This window comes from Lissotriton helveticus, chromosome 8, assembly GCF_964261635.1.
Source record: "Lissotriton helveticus chromosome 8, aLisHel1.1, whole genome shotgun sequence".
In the NCBI taxonomy this organism is placed as follows: Eukaryota; Metazoa; Chordata; class Amphibia; order Caudata; family Salamandridae; genus Lissotriton; species Lissotriton helveticus.
The window spans coordinates 300,662,897-300,688,725 of record NC_136069.1 but is presented as its reverse complement, the minus strand read 5'-3'; the positions used below and the strand labels follow the sequence as shown (position 1 = coordinate 300,688,725).

Here is a 25,829-nt window from a genome sequence, read left to right as displayed (position 1 = left end):
GCAACATGTTCTGTCCCTCTGCGGCTCAAATACCAGACCTACTCACACGGGATGGCTGCATAAAATCTGGTTCACCTTGGGGATGGAACGTATCCACGCCACGCTCACACACTCCACGCATGCCTATCGGACGGTCTGGCTCCCATTGCTTTCCCTCCTGTCCAAAGAATTTAACGAGATCACATGCCCCAGGTACCTTCGCTTGCTGCGACTCAGAGACCACACATGATCCTTCGTGATCCCCTGGATAGCTGCGATATTTACTCCATGACTGCATCCGTAATTGTTTCACGTGTTTGGCACAATGGGTGGGGGGAGACTGGGGACAGGGTGGGAGTTTTGGTTTTTGTTCCTACAAATTAGTCACCTCACTACACGTGACATTTGCAACCCTAGCACTATACTTCTATTATGTCAACTACATCTAGCCTGCTATTTGAGCTGTAGAGAAGATGTATATGTCTGTATCGACTGCCTTTTATGCCTGATGCATTTCTTTCGTATTGTAGTGCCTACTGTTGCTCTTAAAATCAATAAAACAAATTTGAAATTAAAAAATAGGGAGGCGCTGTGTATGGGGTCAAGGTTTGAGAATAAACCATTGCAATTACATTACACTGACCTATTCCTGGTGCCAGGCCTGGCTACTCAGGTAAGTAGAAGAGTTGTTGCTCAATTGGGGATGAACATTGGCCCAAATTCGCCAAAAGTATTGGAATTAGTGGTGTGCAGTGATTCAACATTATCCAACTTGTATCTCTGTTTTTGGTTTTGATTAGAGTGAAAAATCACTCTCCTTTAGAATATATTAAAATATCATCGTAATGTTTGAGAAACCATATGCATTATATACAGTGTTATATATACACCTAGTGTTACCTGCGGGGAACAAGGTCGAATGCCTCCTTGAGATCCACAAAGGCGGCATAAAGACTGCCCTTTCCTAACGTCACAGTCTTCCAATGTATCAAAATGAATCTGAACACATGGTCGATGGTGCTTATGAACGCTCGGAATCCAGCCTGCAATGGGGATAAAACCCCAGATTCCTCGATCCATTCCTGTAGTCTATTTAGCACCATCCTACCAATTATTTTCTGAAGGCAATCTATTAGGCTGATGGGCCTGTAGTTTCCCAGGCTTAATTTGTCCCCTTTCTTGTAGAAAGGGATAATTTCCGCACTCTTCCTGAGGTAACGGGTTTTTAGGAACCCGTTTGGGGCCAGGGGATAACACCCGAAGACCTCTGAGTTCTCCCTTGTTCCGGACCACAGAAACACTGAGTCTTCTAGTCGAGTCAGAGATCAAGTTTTATTGGCAGCTACCAAGTAACAGGTGTCCTAGAAGCACGACAAACACGGGTCATGTGTTCTCAGGAGACTGTTCGTTTTTACAGAACCAGCCTTCTCCTTATATACAAAAATAATAGCTGCAAGCAAGAATTCTTGAGTTTACGATATGGCTATACACATATTTCTACGACAATACAAAAGAGCGAAGTCATGTAGGCAAGCCCGTATTTTAGATGTCCAATTCGTGATAGATTACCCAGCCAAGCCCGGAACTCCCATCAGATATCGGTGAAGCCCCAATAAAAGAAGGCACCTCCTAGTCATAAAACTGGCCATAAACAGGGAACGCGGACAGGCGTGTGTGTAGAAAACATGATCTGGATATAGTGAATGGTTTGGGGCATGTTATGCATTGATGCTATCGTATTAGGCCACTGGGCGAGGAGCTGCCCAAACAGGTTTGGCTGGAGGCAAGGGAGTCAGTTGGGACAGGTCAGGGGGGGGGGGGGTCAGGGAAGGTGGACGTGTCCTTTTAGATCAAGCTCGACCTTTAATTGACTTATCATGAGGGCAAGACACAAGATGGATACCGTTTACGAAATGGAGTCTGAGGGGTCGGGACGGAAACTACGATTCAGGGGTGTTAGCATGCCTCGATCATGACGCAAATGCATAGGAATGATGTCCTAATCATTATCGGTTCGTCGACACCAAATTCGTCACGGTACGTTGATGTTTCGGGACACGGGTATCGGACCTCGATACCGGGACAACAGTAGGGTCCAGAATTTCAGAACCACAGACCCTCCTTTTGCCCTCAAATAAGGCAATAATTCATGTTAATCCGAGTCTAAATCTGTATGAAGGAATTCGTGGAGATGCTGCTGTAGCATCATTCTGTTGCTCAGTTCGTCCCTTGACACAGGCTTCCGTACACATGAGGTAGCACAAAGGCCACATAGTGCAGGAGCGCACTGTACACACAGGCAGAACATAAACAGAAGTCCTAAGATCATCCCAATGAAGATCAGTGTTTTCCATCCCCAGGTAGGGATCAGTTCCCAGAACCACCCTAGTAAGGACCAGTCCCCTTTTTCTACGTGAAGGGAACCAGATATCTCGTGTAGCTTAGAGATGGCCTGGTACACTGTCGGTGCGTTATCAGGGATGAAAATGCAACAACTGGATTGGATCACTCTACACACACCACCACGATCGGCGAGTATGATATCTAGGGCAACTCGGTTCTGAAGGGTCATAAGTCGATCCGACTGAAGTTCGGTCGTCAAATTGCCAAGGGCTCCGGCCATTGTAATCACGGCGGATTCAACTATCCTCGATAACTGGCGAATATTCCTGCTGTTCACCATAGGCCCCCAAAATGGCAGAAAACCCTTTGCGAAGTCAGCGAATTCCTGACCCGCGGTGTCGTCTTTACTCATGACACCTCTAGCTGTCCTTGTCCGATGGTAATCTGCTCTGGCCGTGTAGGTGGGAGGCAACAGAAATGAGGTAAAACATGTACCTGAGAAGTCAGGGGGCAACCAGGTGTAGGCTTGGTCATGGCAGACGAAATACGTGTCTTTGGCTGCTAATAGTATAGGGGAAGTTCGGGAAGCGAACACATATGTTTCCGTGCATATACTCTTTCCTAATTGTGCTTTGGGATCCCTACCGATACCTTGTAAACATAAGTGACCTCGTTTGGGTACTATCCAAACTGGGCGGGATTTCTTTGCTGTCTGGCTCTTACTCAGGTAAACCCCATATTTAGTTACGTTCCAACGAGTGTACGGAGTGAGTTCATCTTTGGGAATCGTAAGATAGGTGTCGAACTCTCTACTCATATTTCTTATCCCTGCTACTAGTGCCTTGTTACTGGAATCACTCTCAGTAGAACGGGTCGGGTACGGTTCTAGGGCGAATAGGAACATGGTCTGGAAAGCCCACAGAGAACCATAATAACTGAAAGGCAGGATGAAGTATGGGATACCCTTATCAGTCGTGTGCGGCATGAGTCCGCATACCCAACAGTTCGATGTGTTCATTATGGACTGGTGTTGGTGTAGAAGTTGAATGAATGAGTTATTTACAAATTCGAGTCTTCTGGCAGACTCGTGTTCAGGTAGAGGGTGAAAAGAGTGTGTGGAGAGAGTGAGAGGAGGAGTTGGCCGAGTGTCATTTGAGAACAAGGAAACTTGAAAGACGAATAGAGTATAACCAGTCAAGAACATTGCTATGCTACACAACATAAAAATACATATTATCAAAAAACTTCTTTTGGCCAGTATCGGGCATAATTGTCTTTCAAAGTCCGTGAGTCTGGCAGGTCTCTTTACCCTAGGAAACTCCATCCTCTAGTTGCTGCCCGCGGTGGTAGGTTGGTTCTGCCAGGGAGTGCGCTCTGTTCAGTCCGGGGTAACTCCCTTGGACCAACCAGAACCGTTGACCTAAACGTCCCCAGTTGCACTCCCCAGACTTCAACCGCGACCCTAGCAGCAGAACCGGATGGCGGTTCGAAAATCAAAAATGAGCAAGTTTCCTGGGCGAGAGAGCTGAAAAATCAAAAATAGTTCTTAGGGGAAAAGAAATCACATTAGTTTGCTTTTTATTAGTCTCTTTGTTTAGACCTTAAATTGTACCGTCGTTTTCCTGGTACGGTGTGGTCTTCAAACAATGTCTCAGGTTCGGTAGTGTCCAACTGCATTGGCGGTGGCACAAGTCCTTGTAAAATATGATCACTCTCCTTTTCGGTACCAGTTTCTTTTAAACGTGCATCGCTGAAAGGGATGAAGCGAGGTATGGATTCTGTCTCGGAGTCGGCAATTCCTTCGTTGACCCACCGGTCGTATGGAAGGGGCAGAGGGACCCGTTTACAATGGGTCCCGTGCACCCAGTTCTTTTTGCCTTCCACCCGTACAGCTGATCTCGTGGAAAGAAGTACCAGGTACGGTCCGGTCCACCTCGGCTGTCCGTTGTTTGTGCGCTGGAAATTCCGCACCAAGACCCACGTGCCGGGTTCGATGGAGTGACCTGGATCGTCAGAGGCTGGCGGAGAGGAGCTGTGAACCTGTTGGTGTAAAACACGTAATTTAGTTGTTAATTCGCACAAATAGTCAAGCAGTACGGGGTGCTCTATTTCGCTGAGTTTCTTTGGCCTTGGCACGCCCCAGACGTTGGCTAGGCGGCCAAACACTATCTCATGAGGACTAAGTCCTAACCTGGAATGGACTGTCATTCTGGTTGACAAGAGTGCTAGGGGCAAGGCGTCAGGCCATTTAAGACCTGTACTGGCTTGGATCTTGGCTAATTTGAGCTTTAAAGTGCCATTGTAGCACTCTACTAATCCAGCTGATTGGGGGTGATTCGCAGAGTGAAACTTTTGTTGTATGCCTAAACACTCACACACTCTCTTCATCACGCGTCCTACGAATTCACTTCCATTATCACTCCAGACGATTCTAGGCATACCGAATCTCGGGAAGAACTCTTTGACAAGGGCTTTGGCAGTTGACAAGGCAGTATTGTCCTTAAGGGGGTACGCTTCCACCCACCTGGAGAAAGCGCAAACAACAACGAGCACATACTTCAGATTGTTGCATCTCTCCATGTGAATGAAATCGAGCTGCAAAACCTCTAACGGATACGTTGGAGGCGCAAAATGACCAGCTGGAGTTGGGGTTCCCCTACCGGGATTGTACTTCAAACACACCATACAGTTTCTGACCACATTCTCTGCATATTTCGGGATATTACCATTTTGCCATACTGGGGCCAATACTTTACAGATTCCTCTCGAACTAATGTGCGCAACTCCATGAGCCATGGTTACTACTGCAAGTACATATGCGTTAGGTAATAGCCATCGCTGGTGTTCTGACAGTTCGACCCAACAACCATTCGCGTCTAGTCTACCTTTACTTTCTCTCCATTCATTCACCTCTTTCTCAGTTGCCTCGGCTTGTATAGATTTCACGCTTTCAATGGTGTCCTCACACATTCCTACATCCGTAATCCATCTTGCGGGACCTACAACATACATCCGACTCATCGTGTTCCTTGCAGTCTCTTTCGCAACCTCGTCTGCAAATGCATTCCCGCGGCCAACATCATCCTGAATCTTTTTGTGTGCACTGCATTTCACAATGGCAACTTGTAGTAGCAAGGTCAGTGACTCGAGGAGCTCATTAACTAACTGACCATGTTGTATCTTTGCACCATGTGACGTAAGAAACCCACGTTCACGCCACAATCTCCCAAAACTGTGAGCCACACCAAAGGCGTATTGGCTGTCAGTGTACACATTCACTCGCTTTCCTTTCGCTAACACACATGCTCTGGTAAGCGCAATTAGCTCTGCAGCTTGTCCAGAATTATGGGAAATGCGCGCGTCTCTATAATGGTGTGTAATGTCGTTACGGCATATGCTGCAGTCGTATCACCATTCGGCAGCTTGAAACATGAACCATCAACCCATAAAGTATCGTTGCATTCAGGAAGGGGAGTGTCCTGTAAGTCTACTCTCCCTTTTGTCTCTTCTTCTGTCCTAAAACAGCAGTCATGGTTATTAATCTTGTCTGTTTCTGTCGGAATGGGTAATAACGTTGCGGGGTTCAGTGTATCACACCTCTTTATGTGGATGTGACTTGCTAGCAGTGTAAGTTCGTAACTGGATAGTCGAGCGCTAGTAAGATGATGTGTCTTCGTCCTGTTTAGTAAAATGTCTACTGCATGCGGGACCATAACGATCAGGGTATTATTCATGACTAATCCAGCGGATTGTCGAATGCAGACAGCTGCTGCGGCGGTAGCCCTCAGACAACTTGGTAGGGCTTTAGCCACAGGGTCTAGAGTTGCCGAAAAATACGCGCATGGGCGCTGTCTGTCCCCAAAATGTTGTGTTAAAACTGATAATGCACAACCTTCCTTCTCATGGACATATAATGTAAAAGGCTTACTGTAGTTGGGGTTTCCCAACACAGGAGCCGAACATAATGCATCACGCAACTCGTGGAAACTCGTCTGACAATCTTCAGACCAGGGCATAGGATTTGGCGTGTCTTTACAGAGTAGTGCCAGCAAGGGTTTAGCTAGTAGTGAGAAATTCGGTATCCATTGTCTACAGTACGATGTAATGCCCAAGAAGGCCCGAACATCTCTCTGTGTCCTTGGGGCACTCAGTTCTGCAATTGCCTGTATTCTTTCTGGTGTCAGTCTCCTTCCCTCCTTCGACAAGATGTGACCTAGGTAGGTAACTTCTTGTCGACAAAATTGTAGTTTGGAGAGAGAGACTTTGTGCTTCATGTTACATAAGTGATGCAATAATGTCAGCGTAGCTCGTTTGCAAATTTCTTCAGCGTCTGCAGCGATCAGCAGATCGTCTACGTACTGAATCAGAGTTGAACCATTCGGTAGAATAATCGTGTCTAGTTGTGTTTTCAGGGCCTGACTGAATATTGATGGGCTTTCGCAGTAGCCTTGAGGAGCGCACTTGAAGCTGAAGCTTCGTCCTCCTAAATTGAATCCAAACATATCTCTACTCTCCTCAGCAATCGGGATGCTGAAGAAAGCGTTCTTCAGGTCAATCACCGAGAACCAAGCTGCTGAAGCTGGAACCATCGTCAATAAAGCAGTAATGTCGGGGATAACTGGAAACTGTGGGATAACTATCTTGTTCACTTCTCTGAGGTCGATGACGAACCTATACACAGGCGGTTGTAAAGGATCAGTACGCTTTAAGACGGGCAGAACTGGACTGTTACAAACATTTCCTGTTGTTTCTTCGATGACGTCTTTATCAATCAGGTCATAAACAATCGTCAATAACGCCCTTTCACATTCGCTAGATATTTCGTATTGGGGAATACGTGGCAACCTAACGTTGGCTTTCAATGTTATGACATACGGTGCTATCTCCAAACGACCTACATCATTGGAGCCTTTAGCCCAAAGTATATCAGGAAGTGATGACAATTCAGTCGGAATATTGTCCTTTGACAAATACATTGGAGAAATGACTTTCTTACCTAAAGTAAGTTGTACTCCCAAGGGGGAACAGTACAAAGTCGCATATAACCTTTTTAGCATATCCAAACCTAACAAATTTTCACTGCAACCTGTTGTAAGAATGAGGGGTGCTTCTAATTCGCATGGGCCAATCGAAAGAGATATAGGACTAGAGATCGGGTTTCTAACAGGGGCGCCAGAGAAACCTAATGAGACATTCATTTCGCCAGACAAAGGTGCGCCAGGAAGTTTTGAGTGCATGATAGAACTTTTTGTAGCACCAGTATCCAGCAGAAATGGCTCTGACACTCCTGAGGTAATTACCTTGACATAAGGTCCATTCTGATCTACTGGAACTGAAACAACTCCCTCTCTTTGTCCATGGCTGTCCTAGCAATCGTTACCCTCATTTTCGTGTTCGGTGTAATAGTCGTCAGCATAGTACTGAGCTGACCTAGACGATTCATTATTCTGTTGGTCAAAGCTGTTCATCGAATTCTGAGGCGGAAAAGAAGTTGTATTCTGGGTGAAATTTCCACGGCCCCTACCTCTAGGGGCATGTTGAACACCTCTTCCCCTTACAGCTGAAGCACCGCTCAAACGTCGCGCAAGAGCCGGACAATTACCTTTAAAGTGACCCTCTTCTTTGCAATACGCACATTGATTCGGGCCATAAGCAATACGCTGATGGGAAAACTCGTTTCCTTGCGCGTTTCTCGAATACTGCTGTTGTGGTTGATAATTGGGCTGACTAGCCGTACGAGGCGGATAGGCTTGCTGGAGAAGAACTTTAGTTTTTAAATCTTTTGTCTTTTTGTCGACTTTATCTAGCTCGTCTTTGCGCCTATTTTCATAGTACTGGGCTGTAGCTAAAATTTGCGCTGACGTAGAAACAGCCCAAGCACTCTCTGAATCTTTCAGTTTATTACACAGTTCAGGGATTAAATTATGTACGAATTTGTCTACAAACAATCTTTGACCACCCTCGGTAGCCATATCCTGACCACTATGATCGGTGAAAGTCTCCTCAAATCTTGTGAAAAAGTCAGACACATTCTCATCTTTCTTCTGCTTGCACGCAGATAGCTTGTCCCAGTTTACGCGTACTTCAGGCATTATAGTTTTCATGTACGCGATAATTCTACCGGGAAGTTCAGCTATTAACGGCTCAGGTTTAGAACCACCTATTTGTCTAGCATCTATAGCGGCAATGTTCGCCCATGAGTCACCTAGTTCTTGGTCATGGTTCGTATGACGTATTTTGCTCCATAAAGGATGTGGAACAACGTTCCCAAACAACATGTCTATATCTGCTAAATTCATTATACATGAGCTTGCAGTTTGCGATAACTCCTTATAATACCCAGTCGGGTTTTTACGAGGATCAGGCAGTGTCTGCTTAAGTGCTAAGACTTCGGATCTTTTCCAGGGGACATGTACCCATACACGCTGGAAATGGGGCAGAATTGGTGGATTCGCATTCGCATCACCTTCCCTCCAAACCGGAGGAACCTCTCTCATGGGGTACTGTCTCGCTCTTTTCCCACCTGGTGCATCGTCTTCGTGACATGATCTAGAGACGTTTCCCTTACTCCTATAAGAGAACAACAACTCTATCGCTTTCTCAACATCTGCGCCTGTAATCATACCTTCATGGAACTTAAAGCGTGTACGCCATAGTTCGTTCATTGTGTATTTGGGATCATTCGTCTCCAAATCTTCGCCCAGATATACACACATCTCTTCGAATACGTATCTCTGAGTGGGTGCATTCCATTGACGGAAAACTTCCATAACAGACTGAACATCATATCTAACAGTATCCATAATCCATTGGCGTGCTAGTTCATTCAGCACTTTTCTTTCCTCGTAATCAGGCAGTTCACTACGGGACTGTCTATGTTCTGTTTTAGGCGTTGTTTTAGGCGACCCAAAGAAAGGTGAAAATAGACTAGTGACGGTACCTGTCACTCTTTGTCTAATAGAAGGAGAACCTTGCGGAGGAGTAAGTGCCTCGGAAAAAACAGGCTGAGGCAAAGAAGAAGTAGAGGCAATAGCAGAGGAAGTTGAAGTAGGAGCAGACGTAGTATCATAGACAATAGCTGGAGCTGTAGGCAAAGTCGTAGAAGTAGATGGAGTATGTAGCAAAGATGGCGGCCCTTGAGAAGGCTGCGCCGGAGAAGTAGAAACCAGCTGAAGAGGAGCTGGCGTTCGTGCAAGAGCTGGGTTACGTGCGCCGGGGCGCGGTATAGTAAAATGCTTTGGCGTTGTAGTAGCGTCTAACGCATACGGTGGAGGTGAGCTTAATAAGTGGGACATTAATGGATCTTTCTCGGATCTCTCCTCTTGACCTTGTCCCTTATTTGGTAACATCGGGTAGCATTTATCTACTGCTAGTTTCTTGCTCCTAAGTATTTGTTCGTTTTCCTGCTCTTCCTCGTTATCCCTGTATGCAACGGCAGCTTGCACCATTGACATACCTCTTTTATTCCTTTTTGCTAATTTTATTTCTTTCTGTTTGGCTTCTTTGCGCCATAAGCGGAAAGAGTCAAACATCGCCGGCCGGGCTTTTCTCTTGAATAATTTGACCTCTAGGTTATCTAATATTTCTGAGTCGAAACTACCATATTGGGGCCATTTTAAAACACCATCCTTGCGGGTGTATTTTATCTACACTTCATTATATGTTATAGGACCTACGCCGTGTTTTACATAGAGCTCATATGTTGGAGTTCCAATCGGAGGAACCGGACAGGAATCCTCTAATCGGGAGTCCTTACTATAACCAAGACAAAACAAGTTTCCAAGTCTGCTAAAACCAGGCATCTTTGCTCACTAGTCTAGCTTCAAACTTCAAAGGATTATCTGTTACGATATTTCTCGTGAATACACAAGTCCTTCGGCTTTGGGGCTTGCAAGTACCAAATCAAAGCGTATCTCAAGGATACCAAAAACTAAGGACAAACTAAGGACTGGGAGACGCTCCACTTATACTTAACTGAAGTATTTGAAGATCGGTGACGTCGCTAGAAGACTCGTCTATCGTTTCGCTCTACCAAGGATCACTGGGTCCAAAACAAGGCGATAGTCAGGGCAGCAGTCCTTCGTAGCCGTCGGGACACGGGGAACCTCGCAGCAAAGACCTTCGGAACCACGTCGACATACAGGGGTCGCTGAAGTGGCTGGCTGTCCTCTGGAATTTTCACACGAAGCTCCTCACGAACATCTGGCTTGGACCGTCGCCGCTTGATACCGCCCCGAGTTGGGCGCCAACTGAGGTAACGGGTTTTTAGGAACTTGTTTGGTGCCAGGGGATAACACCCGAAGACCTGAGTTCTCCCTTGTTCCGGACCACAGAAACACTGAGTCTTCTAGTCGAGTCAGAGATCAAGTTTTATTGGCAGCTACCAAGTAACAGGTGTCCTAGAAGCACGACAAACACGGGTCATGTGTTCTCAGGAGACTGTTCGTTTTTACAGAACCAGCCTTCTCCTTATATACAAAAATAATAGCTGCAAGCAAGAATTCTTGAGTTTACGACATGGCTATACACGCGGACAGGCGTGTGTGTAGAAAACATGATCTGGATGTAGTGAATGGTTTGGGGCATGTTATGCATTGATGCTATCGTATTAGGCCACTGGGCGAGGAGCTGCCCAAACAGGTTTGGCTGGAGGCAAGGGAGTCAGTTGGGACAGGTCAGGGGGGGGGGATCAGGGAAGGTGGACGTGTCCTTTTAGATCAAGCTCGACCTTTAATTGACTTATCATGAGGGCAAGACACAAGATGGATACCGTTTACAAAATGGAGTCTGAGGGGTCGGGACGGAAACTACGATTCAGGGGTGTTAGCATGCCTCGATCATGACGCAAATGCATGGGAATGATGTCCTAATCATTATCGGTTCGTCGACACCAAATTCGTCACGGTACGTTGATGTTTCGGGACACGGGTATCGGACCTCGATACCGGGACAACAGTAGGGTCCAGAATTTCAGAACCACATTCCAAGAGTCTGGTATCGGGGCGCCTTGTGCGATGGCATTCGATAACAAAAAAATGTATCTCCACCATCGGGTTTTATCATAAAGAAAGACGTCGCCTGGAATGCCATCAGGCCCTGGTGCCTTTCCGGCCAACATTGATTTCAGTACGGACTCTACTTCAGCCTTAGTGAATGTTTCCTTCGAGTACAACACACTTATGATTACGTCTTCACCATTGTGTAGGGTTGAAGCATATTGGGGCTTAAAGTAGTTTACCCAGTCAGATTGAGAGACATGGTTTTGGGGGCGCTCAGCCTGTCTCCCCCCCGGTGGACCATTTGTGAACGTGCCAGAATTGTTTTGGGTTATTCATGGCACAGTCGTCCCTAATGGACGAGCACCCACTAACAGATGTCTTGAGCGGATTCCCCCTGACGAAGTGCCATGCACGAAATGCATAGGGGACAGTGCTCACTTTCTGTGAATGTTTAATCAGTTCGAACTTTGAATGATTGATGCATATACTGATTGACTAATCATATGCTGAAATATGATGATGATCCCTCATGAGAACTTTTGAAAATAAAAAAAATAATTACTTGATTTACGGATTTCCCAATTCATCATTGTTTAATTATACCTACGCGCCAGGACGCCTTCGACGTGCTCAGGGTTTGTCTCTTAATTCCTGCCATCTTTTATAATCCCAAGATTTCTTGGCTTTTGACTGAGCACACTTGTAAAGTGACCTCACTTCACGAGCCTTTATTGGGTCACCCCCTTTGATGGCTTTCCCTAGGGCCAGGCGCACCTGCCGACAGTCAACATTATACCAGCACCCCTCTTTCGGGACAGATACTTTAGGATTTTTTCCCCGCTTAGAAAAGTAGGAGCGTAAAGATTTTAAAAATGTGGTATATATATATACTTGTTATATTGGCTAGATCTCTCTTTTTTGCTGAACACAGGCCTCTAGTTCTTTAGTGGCGTGATCCATACTCTGAGCAATATTATCTAGTAAGGCTGGCGACTCTATTATCTTTACCCACTTAAGCCTCTAGTTGGAACAACCTCACCTAAGTGGTGCCTATTCCTAGAGTGTGGATCCGACACTTGACAATTCAAGGGCAGGATTCCGCACAGTGGGTTGTGGTCGCTTTCTAGCCTGTCAGTGACCTTCATGTCCACCACATGGTGCCATAGACCCTGGCTTACCAGGACATAATCTATTCTACTGCCATAATAGCCATTGTTTTTTTTTTTTTTTTTTCTTTTTTAATTTATTGAGCAATTAAAATAAAAAGTACAAAGATGGGCCTACAACCACACGGGCTGGCCGCTAATAGCAACGCACAACATAAGAAGCAAACGAACACTTCCGTGGCCAGGCACAAATCAGATATCAAGTATTGCTCAAACCATAGGACAGGACATACAAAATTTTTGTTTTTTCAGACATAGAAACAACTAACTCTAAACAAGGCGAATGCACAATAATCAAAGTCAGCCCAGAAGGCGGAGGGGAAAGCCACTAATCAGGAAGACGAAAGCACAGTCAATGGGACTCGGCAAGGCCGGGGGGGGGGGGACAGCGGGGAGGACAGGAAAATCTTAGAACAATATGAAAATTTCGGGAACGCCAGCCTAGGGAGATAGGGTAACATCGGGAGTGTCAACCAAGGGAGGGGTACAGATGTCACCACGATATTCGTTCCACTGACTCCAAATCTTCGTCCACGCCCTGGGTCTGCCCCTAGCCACATAGACGGTCTTCTCTCGAAACATGGACCAGTCCATGTTATCTTCCCACACCGAGACCTCGGGAGGTCTGGAAGCGCCCCAGAGTTGCGCAATGTCCCGTTTCGCGACCATGTATCCCAAGGTCGCCCATCGGGTCTGAGCCACAGAACAGTCGGTGGGTTCCCACACATTCAACAGGCATCGTCGGGCCGCAGGGCAATACCAGTCACAGCAGTCATCACCGCAAGCACATCAGTCCAATAGGCTGCCACCACTGGGCACTCCCAAAGAATATGCAGAAATGTAGCACTCATCCCACAACCACGTTTGCATAAACCATCCGGGGAAAAACCCATTGCTACCAGACGCGGACCAGTTACATACACCCGGTGGAGGATCTTAAGTTGAACCAAGCGAAGACGGGCTGGGATGGCGACCTCTTTCGGAGAAGAGTGCCGACTGCCAATCCTCGTCATCTAAGTCCAACCCGTCCCCGACCCAAACCTCCCTAAGTCGGACCAGTAAGTCAGCGCGATTATTAATCAGTTTTTTGTAAATCAGGGAGATAGTGCTATCGGGCAGGTGTCCATCCAGAATGCGGTCCTCAAGGGGGGAGGACTCGGGCAGTGGCACATCAGGAGTCAGAACTGAGGCCAGGGCATGCCGGACCTGCAGATACCGAAAAAACTCTCTGTCACTCAAGTCATACTCGGCCTTAAGGGCCTGGAAAGACTTCACTCCACCCTTCACACAGACATCACCCACTTTACATATCCCAATCATATCCCAGCGGTCAAAGCCCTTAGAGGACCAGAGACATCCCAAACGTTCGGAAGCATAAAGCGGAGTCGCCATTGTCAGTCGATTCTCCCATCCCAAACTCACATTCGCGGCGCGCCACACATTGACTGCGATCCTGGACGGGCCCGTAAGATGGCGCCCGGCCGATCTGGAATAAAGCGCTCTATTAAAATCCCCTCCCGGCAGCTGGAGTTTATCCATCTCAAAGGCCGGATCGCGACCCGGGGAATACATTGCGTGGTTAATGGCAGACAGCTGGGTGGCCCAATAATATCTCTTGATATCGGGGAGCGCCATGCCCCCGTCGTACCAAGGGATGGTAAGTTTCGCCAGGGCAATACGTGGACGCCCGTCCCAGATCAGTTGTCTTTGAAGACTCTCGATCTCTCGGAAATAGGTAGCGGGAACGTCGTCAAAAGAGTTTTGAAGTGCGTATAGGAATCGTGGCAAAGACATAATTTTAAAAAGGGCAGCCCTGCCCAGAGGAGACAGGGGTAGCTTACGCCAGCGGGCCACGTCCAGTCGCAGTCTAAGAAGCGGGGGGGAGGAGATTACGCTCGAACCGGAGTGAAGAGTCCAGTGAAATAAAGATCCCCAAATACTTGAAGCCAGATTGGACAACCTGGATAGGAAATCTGTCTGGCAAGGGGGGCAACACACCTGAAAGAACATACACACAAGACTTAGCCCAATTAATAACCAGACCTGAGTTAGCACCAAACGAAGTAAGAACGTCAAATAATACATTTAAAGATTTACGCGGGGAAGTAAGATACAGAAGAATGTCATCCGCGTAAAGCGAGATGCGGTCTTCAAAATCCGGTGACCAACGGATCCCTTTGAGTGAAGGTTCCCATCGAAGCCACGCAGCTAACGGTTCCAGGGCGAGCGCGAAAAGCAACGGAGACAAGGGGCATCCCTGACGGGTCCCTCTACCAAGGCAGAAGGGGACAGAAACCCGACCATTTACCACCACCTGTGCCAAGGGTTCGGCGTATAACAACTTCACCCAAGCAATAAACTCAGGTCCGAAACCAAATTTCTCAAGAGCTGCCCAAAGATAGGGCCACTCCACCGTATCAAAGGCCATCGAGGCGTCCAACGAAGCCAAAATGGCCGGCTCCGTCAGAAGCCCCGCCCTCGCAACAGCTCCGTGGAGACGACGTAGGTTAAGAGCCGTGTTGCGATGCGGGATAAATCCGGATTGATCCGGATGAACCAAGCCACCAATGACCGTCAAGAGGCGGGTAGCCAGAAGCTTAGCCAGAACCTTGGGTTCAACATTCAACAGGGAAATGGGCCTATAAGACGAACAAAGGTCCCGAGGTTTACCTTCTTTGGGAATAACAACAATCGTAGCCAGACGCTGATCATATGGGAGAATACCCCGCTCCCGGGATTCCAAAAACATAGTGCGAAGATAGGGCGCCAGCTTATCAGGACTTAGCTTGTACAATTCAATAGGCAATCCATTCGGGCCCAAAGCTTTGCCCGAACGGAGTGAGCGAATAGCCGTCGCTATCTCGTCCGTAGTGAAAGGGGACTCCAAAGAAACTCGGTCTAAATCGGAAACACTGGGCAGAGCTATATCACGCAACAAAAGGCGAGAGTCATCAACATCCCGTGCAGACACAGGGGAATAAACCACACGAAAATAGTCCGCAAAACATTCAACTATTCCAACCGGGTCAGTCACTCTCACACCATTCAAAGTCTGAATCACAGGCACCACACGATTCGCCCTCTCCTTCTTATCCAGCCATGCCAGCAATTTACCCGCTTTGTCCCCCACATCATACAAACGACCCTGTTGCTCCCGAAACATCAATTTAGCCGCATCTGTAACCAAAGACCTATAGGCAAATTGTTTCAGACCCAGGGCGTGGAGTTTACCAGGTGTGACATTCGACTCCAGGTCAGCCTCTATCTCTGCAATCTCCCTCTCAAGGTCCACCACCTCCCGATTCCTCGCCTTTTTAGATTCAGCAATAAGGGAAAGGGCCTGCCCGCGAATCACTGTCTTAAAGGCCTCCCACAGGGATACCGCCGATGAGACGGACCCCTTGTTGTCTAGGAAATAATTGTCCAAAGACTTAATCAAGAGACCGCGGGTCTCGGGGGAGGTGAGGTACCATGGGTTAATAGGAGCCACACGGCCCGCCGCCTCCACCCCCACCTCAAAACAAAGCCAGAGCGGTGAATGATCAGAGATGCCCCGGGGGAGGTGTCTAATCTCGCGAACCGCCGGCGACTGCGCCGCAGGCATCAGGAAATAATCCAGTCTAGACAAACTCCCATGGGCCCCAGAATGAAAAGTGTATTGAAGCTGAGTAGGATGCATAAGCCTCCAACAATCCACCAAGCCAAACGTATCCAGAAACCCACCCAGCCACTGTTGGGCCGAAGGAGTATCCCTAGGGGGGTGACGATCGTGTAGACCGGAGAACACTGAATTAAAGTCCCCCGCTATAAAAAGAGTACTATCAGGGAGGTTCAACAACACCCGGCCCAAATCGGAGAAAGTAGAGGTCTGTAGACCGGGGGGCACATAGACGGCAAACAAGGAAAGGGTCCGACCCTCATAGCGTCCCACGAGGACGGCGTAACGCCCCCGATCATCAAGGATCACATCATCAATAGCCAGGGGGAGGGAAGCCCGAACAAGGATACCCACCCCCCTGGAACCCGTGGTAAACCCCGAATGTGCGGCGAGGCGATAGCCCCACCTATTCATTGCACGACATGTATTGCCCACCAAATGAGTCTCCTGTAGAAAAACAATATCTGGAGACAAACGTCGTAGACATCGCAACACCACACCTCGCTTAATACGATCCCCCAGACCATTGACATTCCACGAAATAAACCTCAACCCGCTACCCCCCATCCCACACAGCAACGCCGAAACCCCCCCTCAATGAGCATGACATCAAAAACATCATTAGCAAGATAGAATCGCCTTGATAAAACAAAACACAAACATCAAACATCCCTTCCACCCACCCCCCAACAATCAAGGAAACACCCCCCACCCTGCGCCCCTGCAAGAAGCTAAAAAGCCACCCCAACATGCAGTGTGCCTGTCGCCCAAGAACCCCCATTCTACAAAAAGACCCCGGAGGAGGAAAGGCCCTGACCCACCCGCCACCCCGATCAAGACAACTAACGAGGAGAACACACAGACAGTAGAGGCACTTAGGCATAAAATCCCAGAAGAAGTTATTCTACACGAAGACCCGGGCATAGACAAATAGTTCAGCTCTCTGCACCACCCTCAGCACCACCCGGGTGGTCGGCGGGCTCAGTCACAGAAGGTCGGTCCGGCAGAGAGTCCAACCAGTCATTCACTGAATCAGGCCGATCAAAGAAAAAGGTTCGGTCATTGTACTCAACTCGCAGCCTGGTCGGAAAAAGCATAGCATATCGCAATCCCATGTCTCGGAGGCGCTTCTTGACTCCACGGAAACCCATACGCTGTTTCTGAACCTGTTGAGAAAAGTCCGGGTAAAAGTTCACCGTGGCATTCTCAAAGGCCACCGGGCCCTTCACGCGCGATGCCTGCAGGATAGCGTCCCGATCTCTATAGTGGAAGAGTTTTGCAACAATAGGCCTCGGCGGGGCGCCCGGCTTACCCTGGCCTCCCGGAACACGATGGGCACGTTCCACTGCGAAAAATTTACTCAACCCAGACGGAGAGAGGTAGTTCTGGATCAGGTCCTCGACCAGGAGATCAACAGAGTGCGGGTCTGGATTCTCCGGAACGCCGACCACACGCACATCACAGCGACGTGCCCTGTTCTCAAAGTCCTCCAAGCGCCGGGTCATGAAATCGTTCACCCTACGGAGATTGCCAATCTCCGTCTGTATCTCCGAGACGTCTGCCGTGAGGCTGGATGACTTGAGATCCAATGACTTCACCTTCTCATTGGTTTTAGATAGGTCGGCCCGAATCAAGTTCACTTCAATGGCCACGGTGTCGATTTTGTGAGCCAGAGCTTCATACTGTTGGCCTATTGTTTCCTTCATGCCAGAAATGGCGCCCATGATGTCCTGCAGGGACGGCTCCGTTGACGCGTCCACGATGTGGTCAACCGCACTTGGACCAGGCAGGGCGGCTCCAGGGGACCCCTTCGTATGGGTGTAACGGTCCATAACGTTAGACTGGACCGGGCCCCCACGCAGGGGCGTCTTGGTCTTTCGGGTCTCTCGGTCCCCCCTGCCCGCCATGTCGGAGGCCGCGTCACCAGGAGACTCACTCGACCCGATGGAAATGGCCGCAGGAAAGTAGGGCGTCGGGACCAAAAGGCAGCGACGAGGGTACCACTAGGAGTGAACTAGCCTGGAAGGAGAATAAGCAAGCCAAAGGCCCGACAGCCGTCTCGTGCGCCGGACCCAGCAAAGGCCGGACTCTTCTGCCAGATGTCTCAGTCAGAGGCAGAATCGAAACCGAAACTTAAGAGGGGGACCCACAAGTCCAATCCCCCTGCCGCTGTTGTTCAACTCCAAGACGGCCACAACGCCGCACCCAGTCCCGGGCGCACCTCAAGGGCGGATCCCGAAAGTTCAAGCCGTTGTATCTTCGGCGTCCCGGGTCCAAATCAAATTCCAAAAGTCCCAGGAAGATCAGCCCAGTGTCCTCTACACAAATCCTCGCAAAGAATCAGGATATGGTCAGGATATCATGCCGGGAGTGGCGGGGGTCCGGAGAGCGCTGTGCTCACGCGGCCATCACTGATGCCCGCCAAGCTCCTCCCCCCATAATAGCCATTGTTAAAGGTGTTCGCTCCCTGTCTATCTGATTTGGTGCGCCCATTTAGAGCCTGTAAGCCCTGCTCCATGCAAATATTATTTAATTGAATGACCACATCAGTCAATTTCCTAATAGGCTTTAACTCTAGCGGTGGAACACCCCATTTGCTGTTGTCTATTTCTGTCCAATGACCATCTTCCAGGGTGAGGGGTTCAAACGTTGTATTAAAATCCCCCGCTATTATCACGTTTGAAGGATCAGGTTGCATATCAAGGAGGGCTTCGAGAGCCGCTAAAACTCTCCAACTTTTCCCGCTTGTGCCCCTGACGTAGATGTTAAATATCACTATAGATAAATGATCATGTGTGGTCAGTCTGATTGCCTGTATATTCTGGCTTTTGGGGGGCAGAACCTGAATATTGGCCTCGCGCTCTTGGTGAACCCAAATAGTTAAACCACCCGAAGCCCTTCCTTTTGCTTTCTTGTCTGCGGCTACAAAAAAATTCAGATACCCAGCACAAAACTGGGGTATTTCAGTTCAGGTTTCTTGAAAGAGCCATACGTCATGTGTCTCTACAAATGTATGCCATTCAAACGAGTTCATCTTGGAATTAAGACCTGCAATGTTCCAGCTCAGGATGCTGCTTTCTGGTGGCGGAGATTCTAGAATCTGGGGCATTATAATAAGCGGAACTGGAGGGCGGGCTGTTCGTGATACAAATGTACCCAGATTAGTGTTAAGCCCTGCGAAGTTCCCACTCTTGTCACTACTTTCAGGTGATGGAAGACCCGGGAACTGGATGTAGTTTGATTCAGTGCTGGTGAGATGATGGTTCATAGACCACCCTCCGCTTCTTCAGAGTATGAGCTGGCCTATCCCACGGATGAGACCCCAAACCCTGAAGATCAGGAAGGGGAGAGAGATAATGAGGATAAATTAGGGCCTCCTTCACTCAAAAGAGAGGTTGTGGTACCTGTACCCATCAACCGATCCAATTTGCTAAGAGCACTTGCCTCTACCGAAGATAGCTCATGTCTCTCAAGGTATAGTGAAGATCTCACTGAGCAGGAGATCCTTTGGAGAGATTGGCCCGCAGAATAGCCCCGGAGGACAGGACACTGGCCATACATAGGGAAATGGCTGATATAGGTTTAGCACCCATGAATGGTGGCAGCAACATAATATCTAGGGACGCGGAGGAAACCTTTGCCCCTAAAATCCCCAAAGGGATTGTCCCTAAATACACAGAAGGTGATGATATCACCAAATGGCTTACAGCTTTTGAGAGAGCCAGTAGAATGAGGAGTCTCAGCCAGAAATAGTGGGGCTTTCTACTTTGGGAGCTGTTCTCTGGTAATTTCATTTATAGACTCTTGACACTGAATGAGACAAAGTCCTATGATCACATGAAAGGTACCCTGATTGTGGGCTTTTGGTTCACCCCTGAAGAGTATAGAATTAAGTTTGGAAGGACTTGGGAAACCTCGAGTCCGTCCTGGGCTGATTTTGTAAATGTTTAAGTAAAGATACTAGGTGACTGGTTGAAAGAAAGCAGGGTGCAAGTCGACGAAGGGCAGTATAATTTTATTATGAAAGAACATCTGTTGAGTAACTGTGTTTCTGAAAAGTTGCATCAATACTTCATGGACCGCCCTCCACATCGGATCCCCACTAGGTGTCCCTCCTCCGTGGCGAATGACGGTTTGAAGTACTTGGGGATTTATGTCACGAGAGACCAGGAGGAATTCTTTGATAGAAACCTCGGCCCCAACTGGCTCACCATGGGGCTGACGTGAGTCACTGGCGATCACTGCCTCTCTCCCTCATGGGCCGAGCTGCATTATTTAAGATGCTCGCGCTGCCAAGACTCTTATACATCCTGCAGAATACACTGTATCCTGTCCCTCTGGGTGTATTTACACGAAGATCACAGGCGTTACGGAAGCTCCTGTGAGATGGTGGGAACCAGAGGATAGCACTACACGAGCTTACCAGAGGGGTATATGATGGCTGTCTGGCACTTCCAGACGTCAAACTGTATTATTGGGTCTTGCAGTTCCAAGTAGTCAGCGATTGGGTGTACACGGACGGATCGGAACCTGCTTATACAGTTGATAGGATGATCATGCCCGGGGGAAACTGCGAGCCTCTTCTCTACGATCGGAGATCGCAAAAGGAGTGGCCTGCACACACGAGGGTTGTTGTTCAAAGCTGGAGAGAGGCAAACAAGTTCCTGGGGTGGACAGACACACTGACTGGCAGAACCCCTCTATGGCTCGGAGATCAGCTGAGAGAGGTGGCACACTTGACCGGTTTTAGGGGGTGGAAGCTAATTGGCATTGAATATTTAGGTGACGTTTGGAAAGGGACCATCCTTTGCATATCCTTAGAAGGAATATGACCTCCATGACTCACGACAGTACCACTACATACGTCTTATACACGCCATACGCTCACACATACGCAGGGGCGCATCACTCCCAGAATACTCCCCCATGGAAGATAGACTGCTCCTGGGCCCCATTCTAGAAAAGCCCACATCCACAATCTTCCGCAAGCTCATAAACAATATGCCTGACCCTTTGGTGGCACTTTGGGCGACATTGGCCCGGGACATCGGCACCCTGGATGACGACAACTGGCAAGACAACATACAGAGTCCGCGTGAAATAGCAATCCGCTCAAGGGTCTGGTTGGTGCAGTTTAAGATCCTGCACCGCATATACTATCCTCGCACACACCTCTACGCTTGGGACAGGAGTCAGTCGTCCCTCTGCGTGATGGGGTTGTCAAGGGGAGGGCTCCTTTTACCACATATTATGGGAGTGCCCTGAGATTGTTCCCTACTGGACCAGGGTCACGGATACTATGTCTGCTGTAGTGGGCGACACGGTTCCGATGGAGCCAAAGTGGCTGTTGCTAATGATTAAAGATGACACTGACTGACTGGTCCAGGTATGTGGTGATCTGGCTAGCATTGGCAGCGGGGTTAGCGAAAAGAAACATTGCCAGTGGAGGGGGGGGGGGGTCACAAGCACCTTCGCAATGGGAACAGTGGGGCGGGCTATTGATTGGTGCCAACGGGCTGAAGAGACTATATACAGGAGATGGGGCTGTATTAAGAAATGGAGGAAATTTGGGGGCCTTGGTTGAAATACAGAGGGTTGGAGGGAGAGTCGGGGGCATAACTATAATAATTGGACATCCCGCTTGTGTCTTAATTTGTTAAACATAATGCTAATCCCTGATATTCTTTGAGGATATTATCTATCATTGTATGGTACTATGAGCTATGTTAATAAAAAGAATTATAAAAAATAAAATTCTTCATGGCCCTAGGTCCTACTTCTCCCCAAGAATTGGGAAAGAAGGCAGACCACTGTGTCAAGACCAGGGTGACCAAAACTACCACTGGTGGGGTTGGGCAAAATAAAGGGGTTACTAAACCTCCCCAAGGGAAAGAGAGTGAACAAGGATAAAAGTAAAGAGTCTTCTAAAGGCCCCAAAAACACTGCTCAGAAGGGTGGGCCCCAAAACTCTTCACAGCTAAAGACTGGGTACCAAGGTAACAATTGGGATCCCCAAATAGTGTGGTGACAACTGTAAACATGCTGGACACCGAACTCGAGACTCTGCCTGTCTCAAAAAGAATCCCCTAGTACTTCTCCAGCTAGCACTGGGTTGCAAGTCTCCAGGTGGGATCCTTGGTGTGCCCTGAGCAAATCAGAGTGCACACAGAGGCTACACTAGTCTCTGGGGCTGGGAGGGATCTTCCAACCTTAGCTTTTTGGCCCTCTAATATAGAAAAATACAAACAGCAGTACTTAAATGGGATCAGAGTGGAAGCACTGGGAGATACAGGTGCAAGTGACATCATGGTGACTGGAAAAACTGGTATCTCCAGGACACTATCTGGCTGGACAGGCTGATAATGGTACTAAGGTTCATTCCATGGCTGTAGTGTCCTTAGAGTGGGGAGGGGTTACTGGTCTGAAACGGGTGGTGCTGTCCTCTGAAATTCCTGTCGAAAGTCTGTTAGGGAACGATCTGGATTCCTCCTCTTGAGCTGAGGTCAAGCTTGGGTCCTAAGCAGCCATGCTGGGAATCCCTGAATGGGTGTGCGTAAAACCCAGAGCACAGTGCCATGCCCAGGGTGAAAAAGAAGTGTTAGAGCCTGAAACTGTGACCCAACCCTCCAAGAGAAAAGGTAAGAAGCCTGGTAAACCAACTTCTGAACAGCCACAAGCTCAGGTCCCTCTCCTCAGGTAGAGGACATAGCAGCCTTAGAGGGTATTAAGTCCCGGGAACTTGGGCCTTGCCAGGCAGAGTTCTTAGGCCCTCTAGCGAAGAGTTGTTCCAAGGGCAGAGGGTCTATCCTACACTTGAAAGCTTGAGACAGCATGCTGCTGCACAGGAAAAGGAAGATGCCAGTGGCTCCCATGTGACCTATTGAGAGGAAGGGGTTTGTACACTGAGGCGAGAGACCCCATACCTGATGCCACCAGGAGAGTGGTAGTGCCTCAGAAGTATAGGGAGTTTCTCCTTGCATTGGCACATGGCATCCCCCTAGCTGGGCATCTTGGTTAGAGCAAGACATGGAGTAGGCTAGTCGGGCATGTCTACTGGCCAAACTAGTCCCAGATGGTAAGGAGTTTTGCAACTCCTGTGCCACCTGCCAAGCCAGTCGCAAAGCAGATGGCCACCCAAAAGCTCCCTTAATTCAATTTCCAGTGGTTGGAGTACTCTTTGGAAGGGTAGGGATTAACATTGCTGGTCCCCTTGACCCTCCAACTGCATCAGGAAACAGATTCATGCTGGTAGTAGTGGATCATGCTATAAGGTACCCTGAAGCAATACCCCTGAGGATTACTGATGGTCCTGTAGTAGCTAGGGCCCCCATTGGTATCTTTACCTGAGTTGTTGGTTTCAAACAGAGGTACAATCTTCATCTCTGGCTACCTGAAACACACGTGGAATGAATGTGGAGTGACCTATAAGTTCACTACCTCATATCACCCACAAACAAATGGTATTTTTGCTTGATTCAACAAAACCATAAAAGGGATGATAATGGGGGACTCCCTGCCTGCTTGTAACTCTCTCGACATTCGCAACAGAGCGACTCGTCCTGCAAGCTGCAGATCTACCACAGCCTTTGGTAGCCTGCCAGCACTTTAAAAGTTGCCTGCAGTCCCCCTTGTAGTAGAGGAGCTACTCCCCTGTAGTTCGCAGGCACCAAAAAGCAGAGTCTGGTCCACCGCCTTGAACAGTTTTGATAATGTCTACCTACACGGAATATGACAGACATGTTCCAGAGTCCACGCATGCTGGCTGAAATTATTCTACGTTTATGCTTTCAGTGAATATTCCTACAATGCAGAACCAGGATTACAGCAAGTAACGTTTTCTTCACCTTCATTTCTTTTCTAGGTAGAAAAGATTTTAAAAAACGGTTGCCATGTTATTCTTTTTCCCAATGGAACTCGGAAAGAAGCAAGCGCAGATGGAACAAGCGTGACTGTGACATTTTTCAATGGCGATATCAAGCGAGTGATGCCTGATCAGACAGTGGTAGGTATGACATAGAAGCAAATCGCATCTAAATACAGAAGATCTTTTTCATGCTATCGCACAGCATCATTAGTTTATACCTCACTTGTATGTTTCCTCTTAACAGATTTACTACTTTTCTGATGCTCAGACAACCCATACTACTTATCCAGATGGGCTTGAAGTCTTACACTTCTCCAATGGGCAAATAGGTAAATATTATACCATTTGTTTTATTTCTATACAAATTAAACTAAGAAATTAATATTTTATACTTCAACTAATGTACAGTTTATCCTGTAACATGAAGCCACTTTCTAAATTTGGTTTAATGCTATTTAGTCTAGTGTTCTGAATTTGCTATGACTTTCTGAATATTTTAATCAACGGGATGATAGCAAATTGTTTGAAAAGGCTCAAACTAATGGACAAGGAACATATTCTTCAGTAAAATTGTGCCCATGCAAATCCATCCCACATTTATATTTCTGATATTTGCTCCTATGTATACCTGAGGACCTGATTTGGTTAACCTTCTTGCAACAGTTGAAATAACAATGACCTAAATGCCTGTGATCTTTTTTTTTTTTTTTTTTACTATTCTTGAATAATAAGATGAATGGATGGACTAAGTTTGTGAGTCCTGTCAAATTGCGAATGGGTAAACTTCAGTAGAGGCCTGCTTGTGCCCTACTCCATGAGTGGAGAGGCACTTTGTTATTTCCCTTCATGTTAAAAGCTACGACTGAAATACACTGGAGTGTTCTGTAAAATCTCTAATTCTCTCAGAGTGTTTCCCCTCAAAGTGAGGGAATCTGGCGTCCAGTGTCTCAAGTGTACCCAGTTGGTGACCTCACTAGCTTGGTGAAGAAAATGAAAAATTAATAGATCTTCGCCTTTTCCAAAAGGAAGGTGTTGTCTTTCATAGAGGTAAGAGCTCTGTGGGAATCAAAACGGTTTGTTGGGGAAATATCAGAAAAACATCTGGCATCTCATTTACTGTTTGTAAAAAAAAAAATAATAATTAAAAGGAGTTTTTAAAATAAATAAAGGCCATTTATAGTGGTTCTCATTGAGGATGTTTCCCTTGAAAATCTAAGTCTTTTTAAAAAGAGAGTTTATTTCTGTAAGAAGTGTTTTTCAATAATAAACTTAGGATGACCGCTAAAAAGCGTAAACAGAAGGAAACAGAGCTTTTCTGGGGTTATCAATTGTAGACACAAAACTTGAAATTAGTTTTGAGTGATATATTAATAGAGTTGATTTCCTTGCTTGCTTCTGTACCTCTGAGAAGATAATCTCTAAGACCTGAGATGAGGCAGGTACAGAATGAGACACAGGCAGGCATATACAATACCCAGAGAGATGCATCTTTAGGGAGCCCAGCATGCTTACTTCGAAAAGATTGTATTCATGTATGGGAATGAGTATAGCTACAGTGTGCTGTAAGATAGAAAAAGGATGGGATAAGAAGGTGAACGGAGGGAAGACTTGCTTATGAACTTGATGGTTCTCTTTATTGGCATTCATGAGAGGCAAGCAGTCCAACCGGACGAAGTGCTTCTTGAAGAGGAAGGTCTTCAATTCTTTCCATACGTGGAGGAGTGAAAGGGTTTGTAGGATGTCTATCGAGATGTATTTTCCAGACCCTTTCAACATAGTAAGAGATGGCCTGTTTTTGGGGCTTTTCTGTCAGCTTTCCT

At 47.5% G+C, this 25,829-nt stretch overlaps 1 protein-coding gene across 2 annotated transcripts in view; it reads left to right on the top strand.

The window, feature by feature from the left end:
* The window catches only part of CPAP (centrosome assembly and centriole elongation protein), a 442,941-nt gene that overhangs the window by 307,457 nt on the left and 109,655 nt on the right, over window positions 1–25,829 (top strand). For both annotated transcript variants that reach the window (XM_078657064.1, XM_078657065.1), the window contains exons 14-15: window positions 24,007–24,147; window positions 24,254–24,338. In XM_078657064.1, coding sequence (XP_078513190.1) covers window positions 24,007–24,147; window positions 24,254–24,338 — 226 coding nt within the window. The remainder of the gene's footprint in view (window positions 1–24,006; window positions 24,148–24,253; window positions 24,339–25,829) is intronic.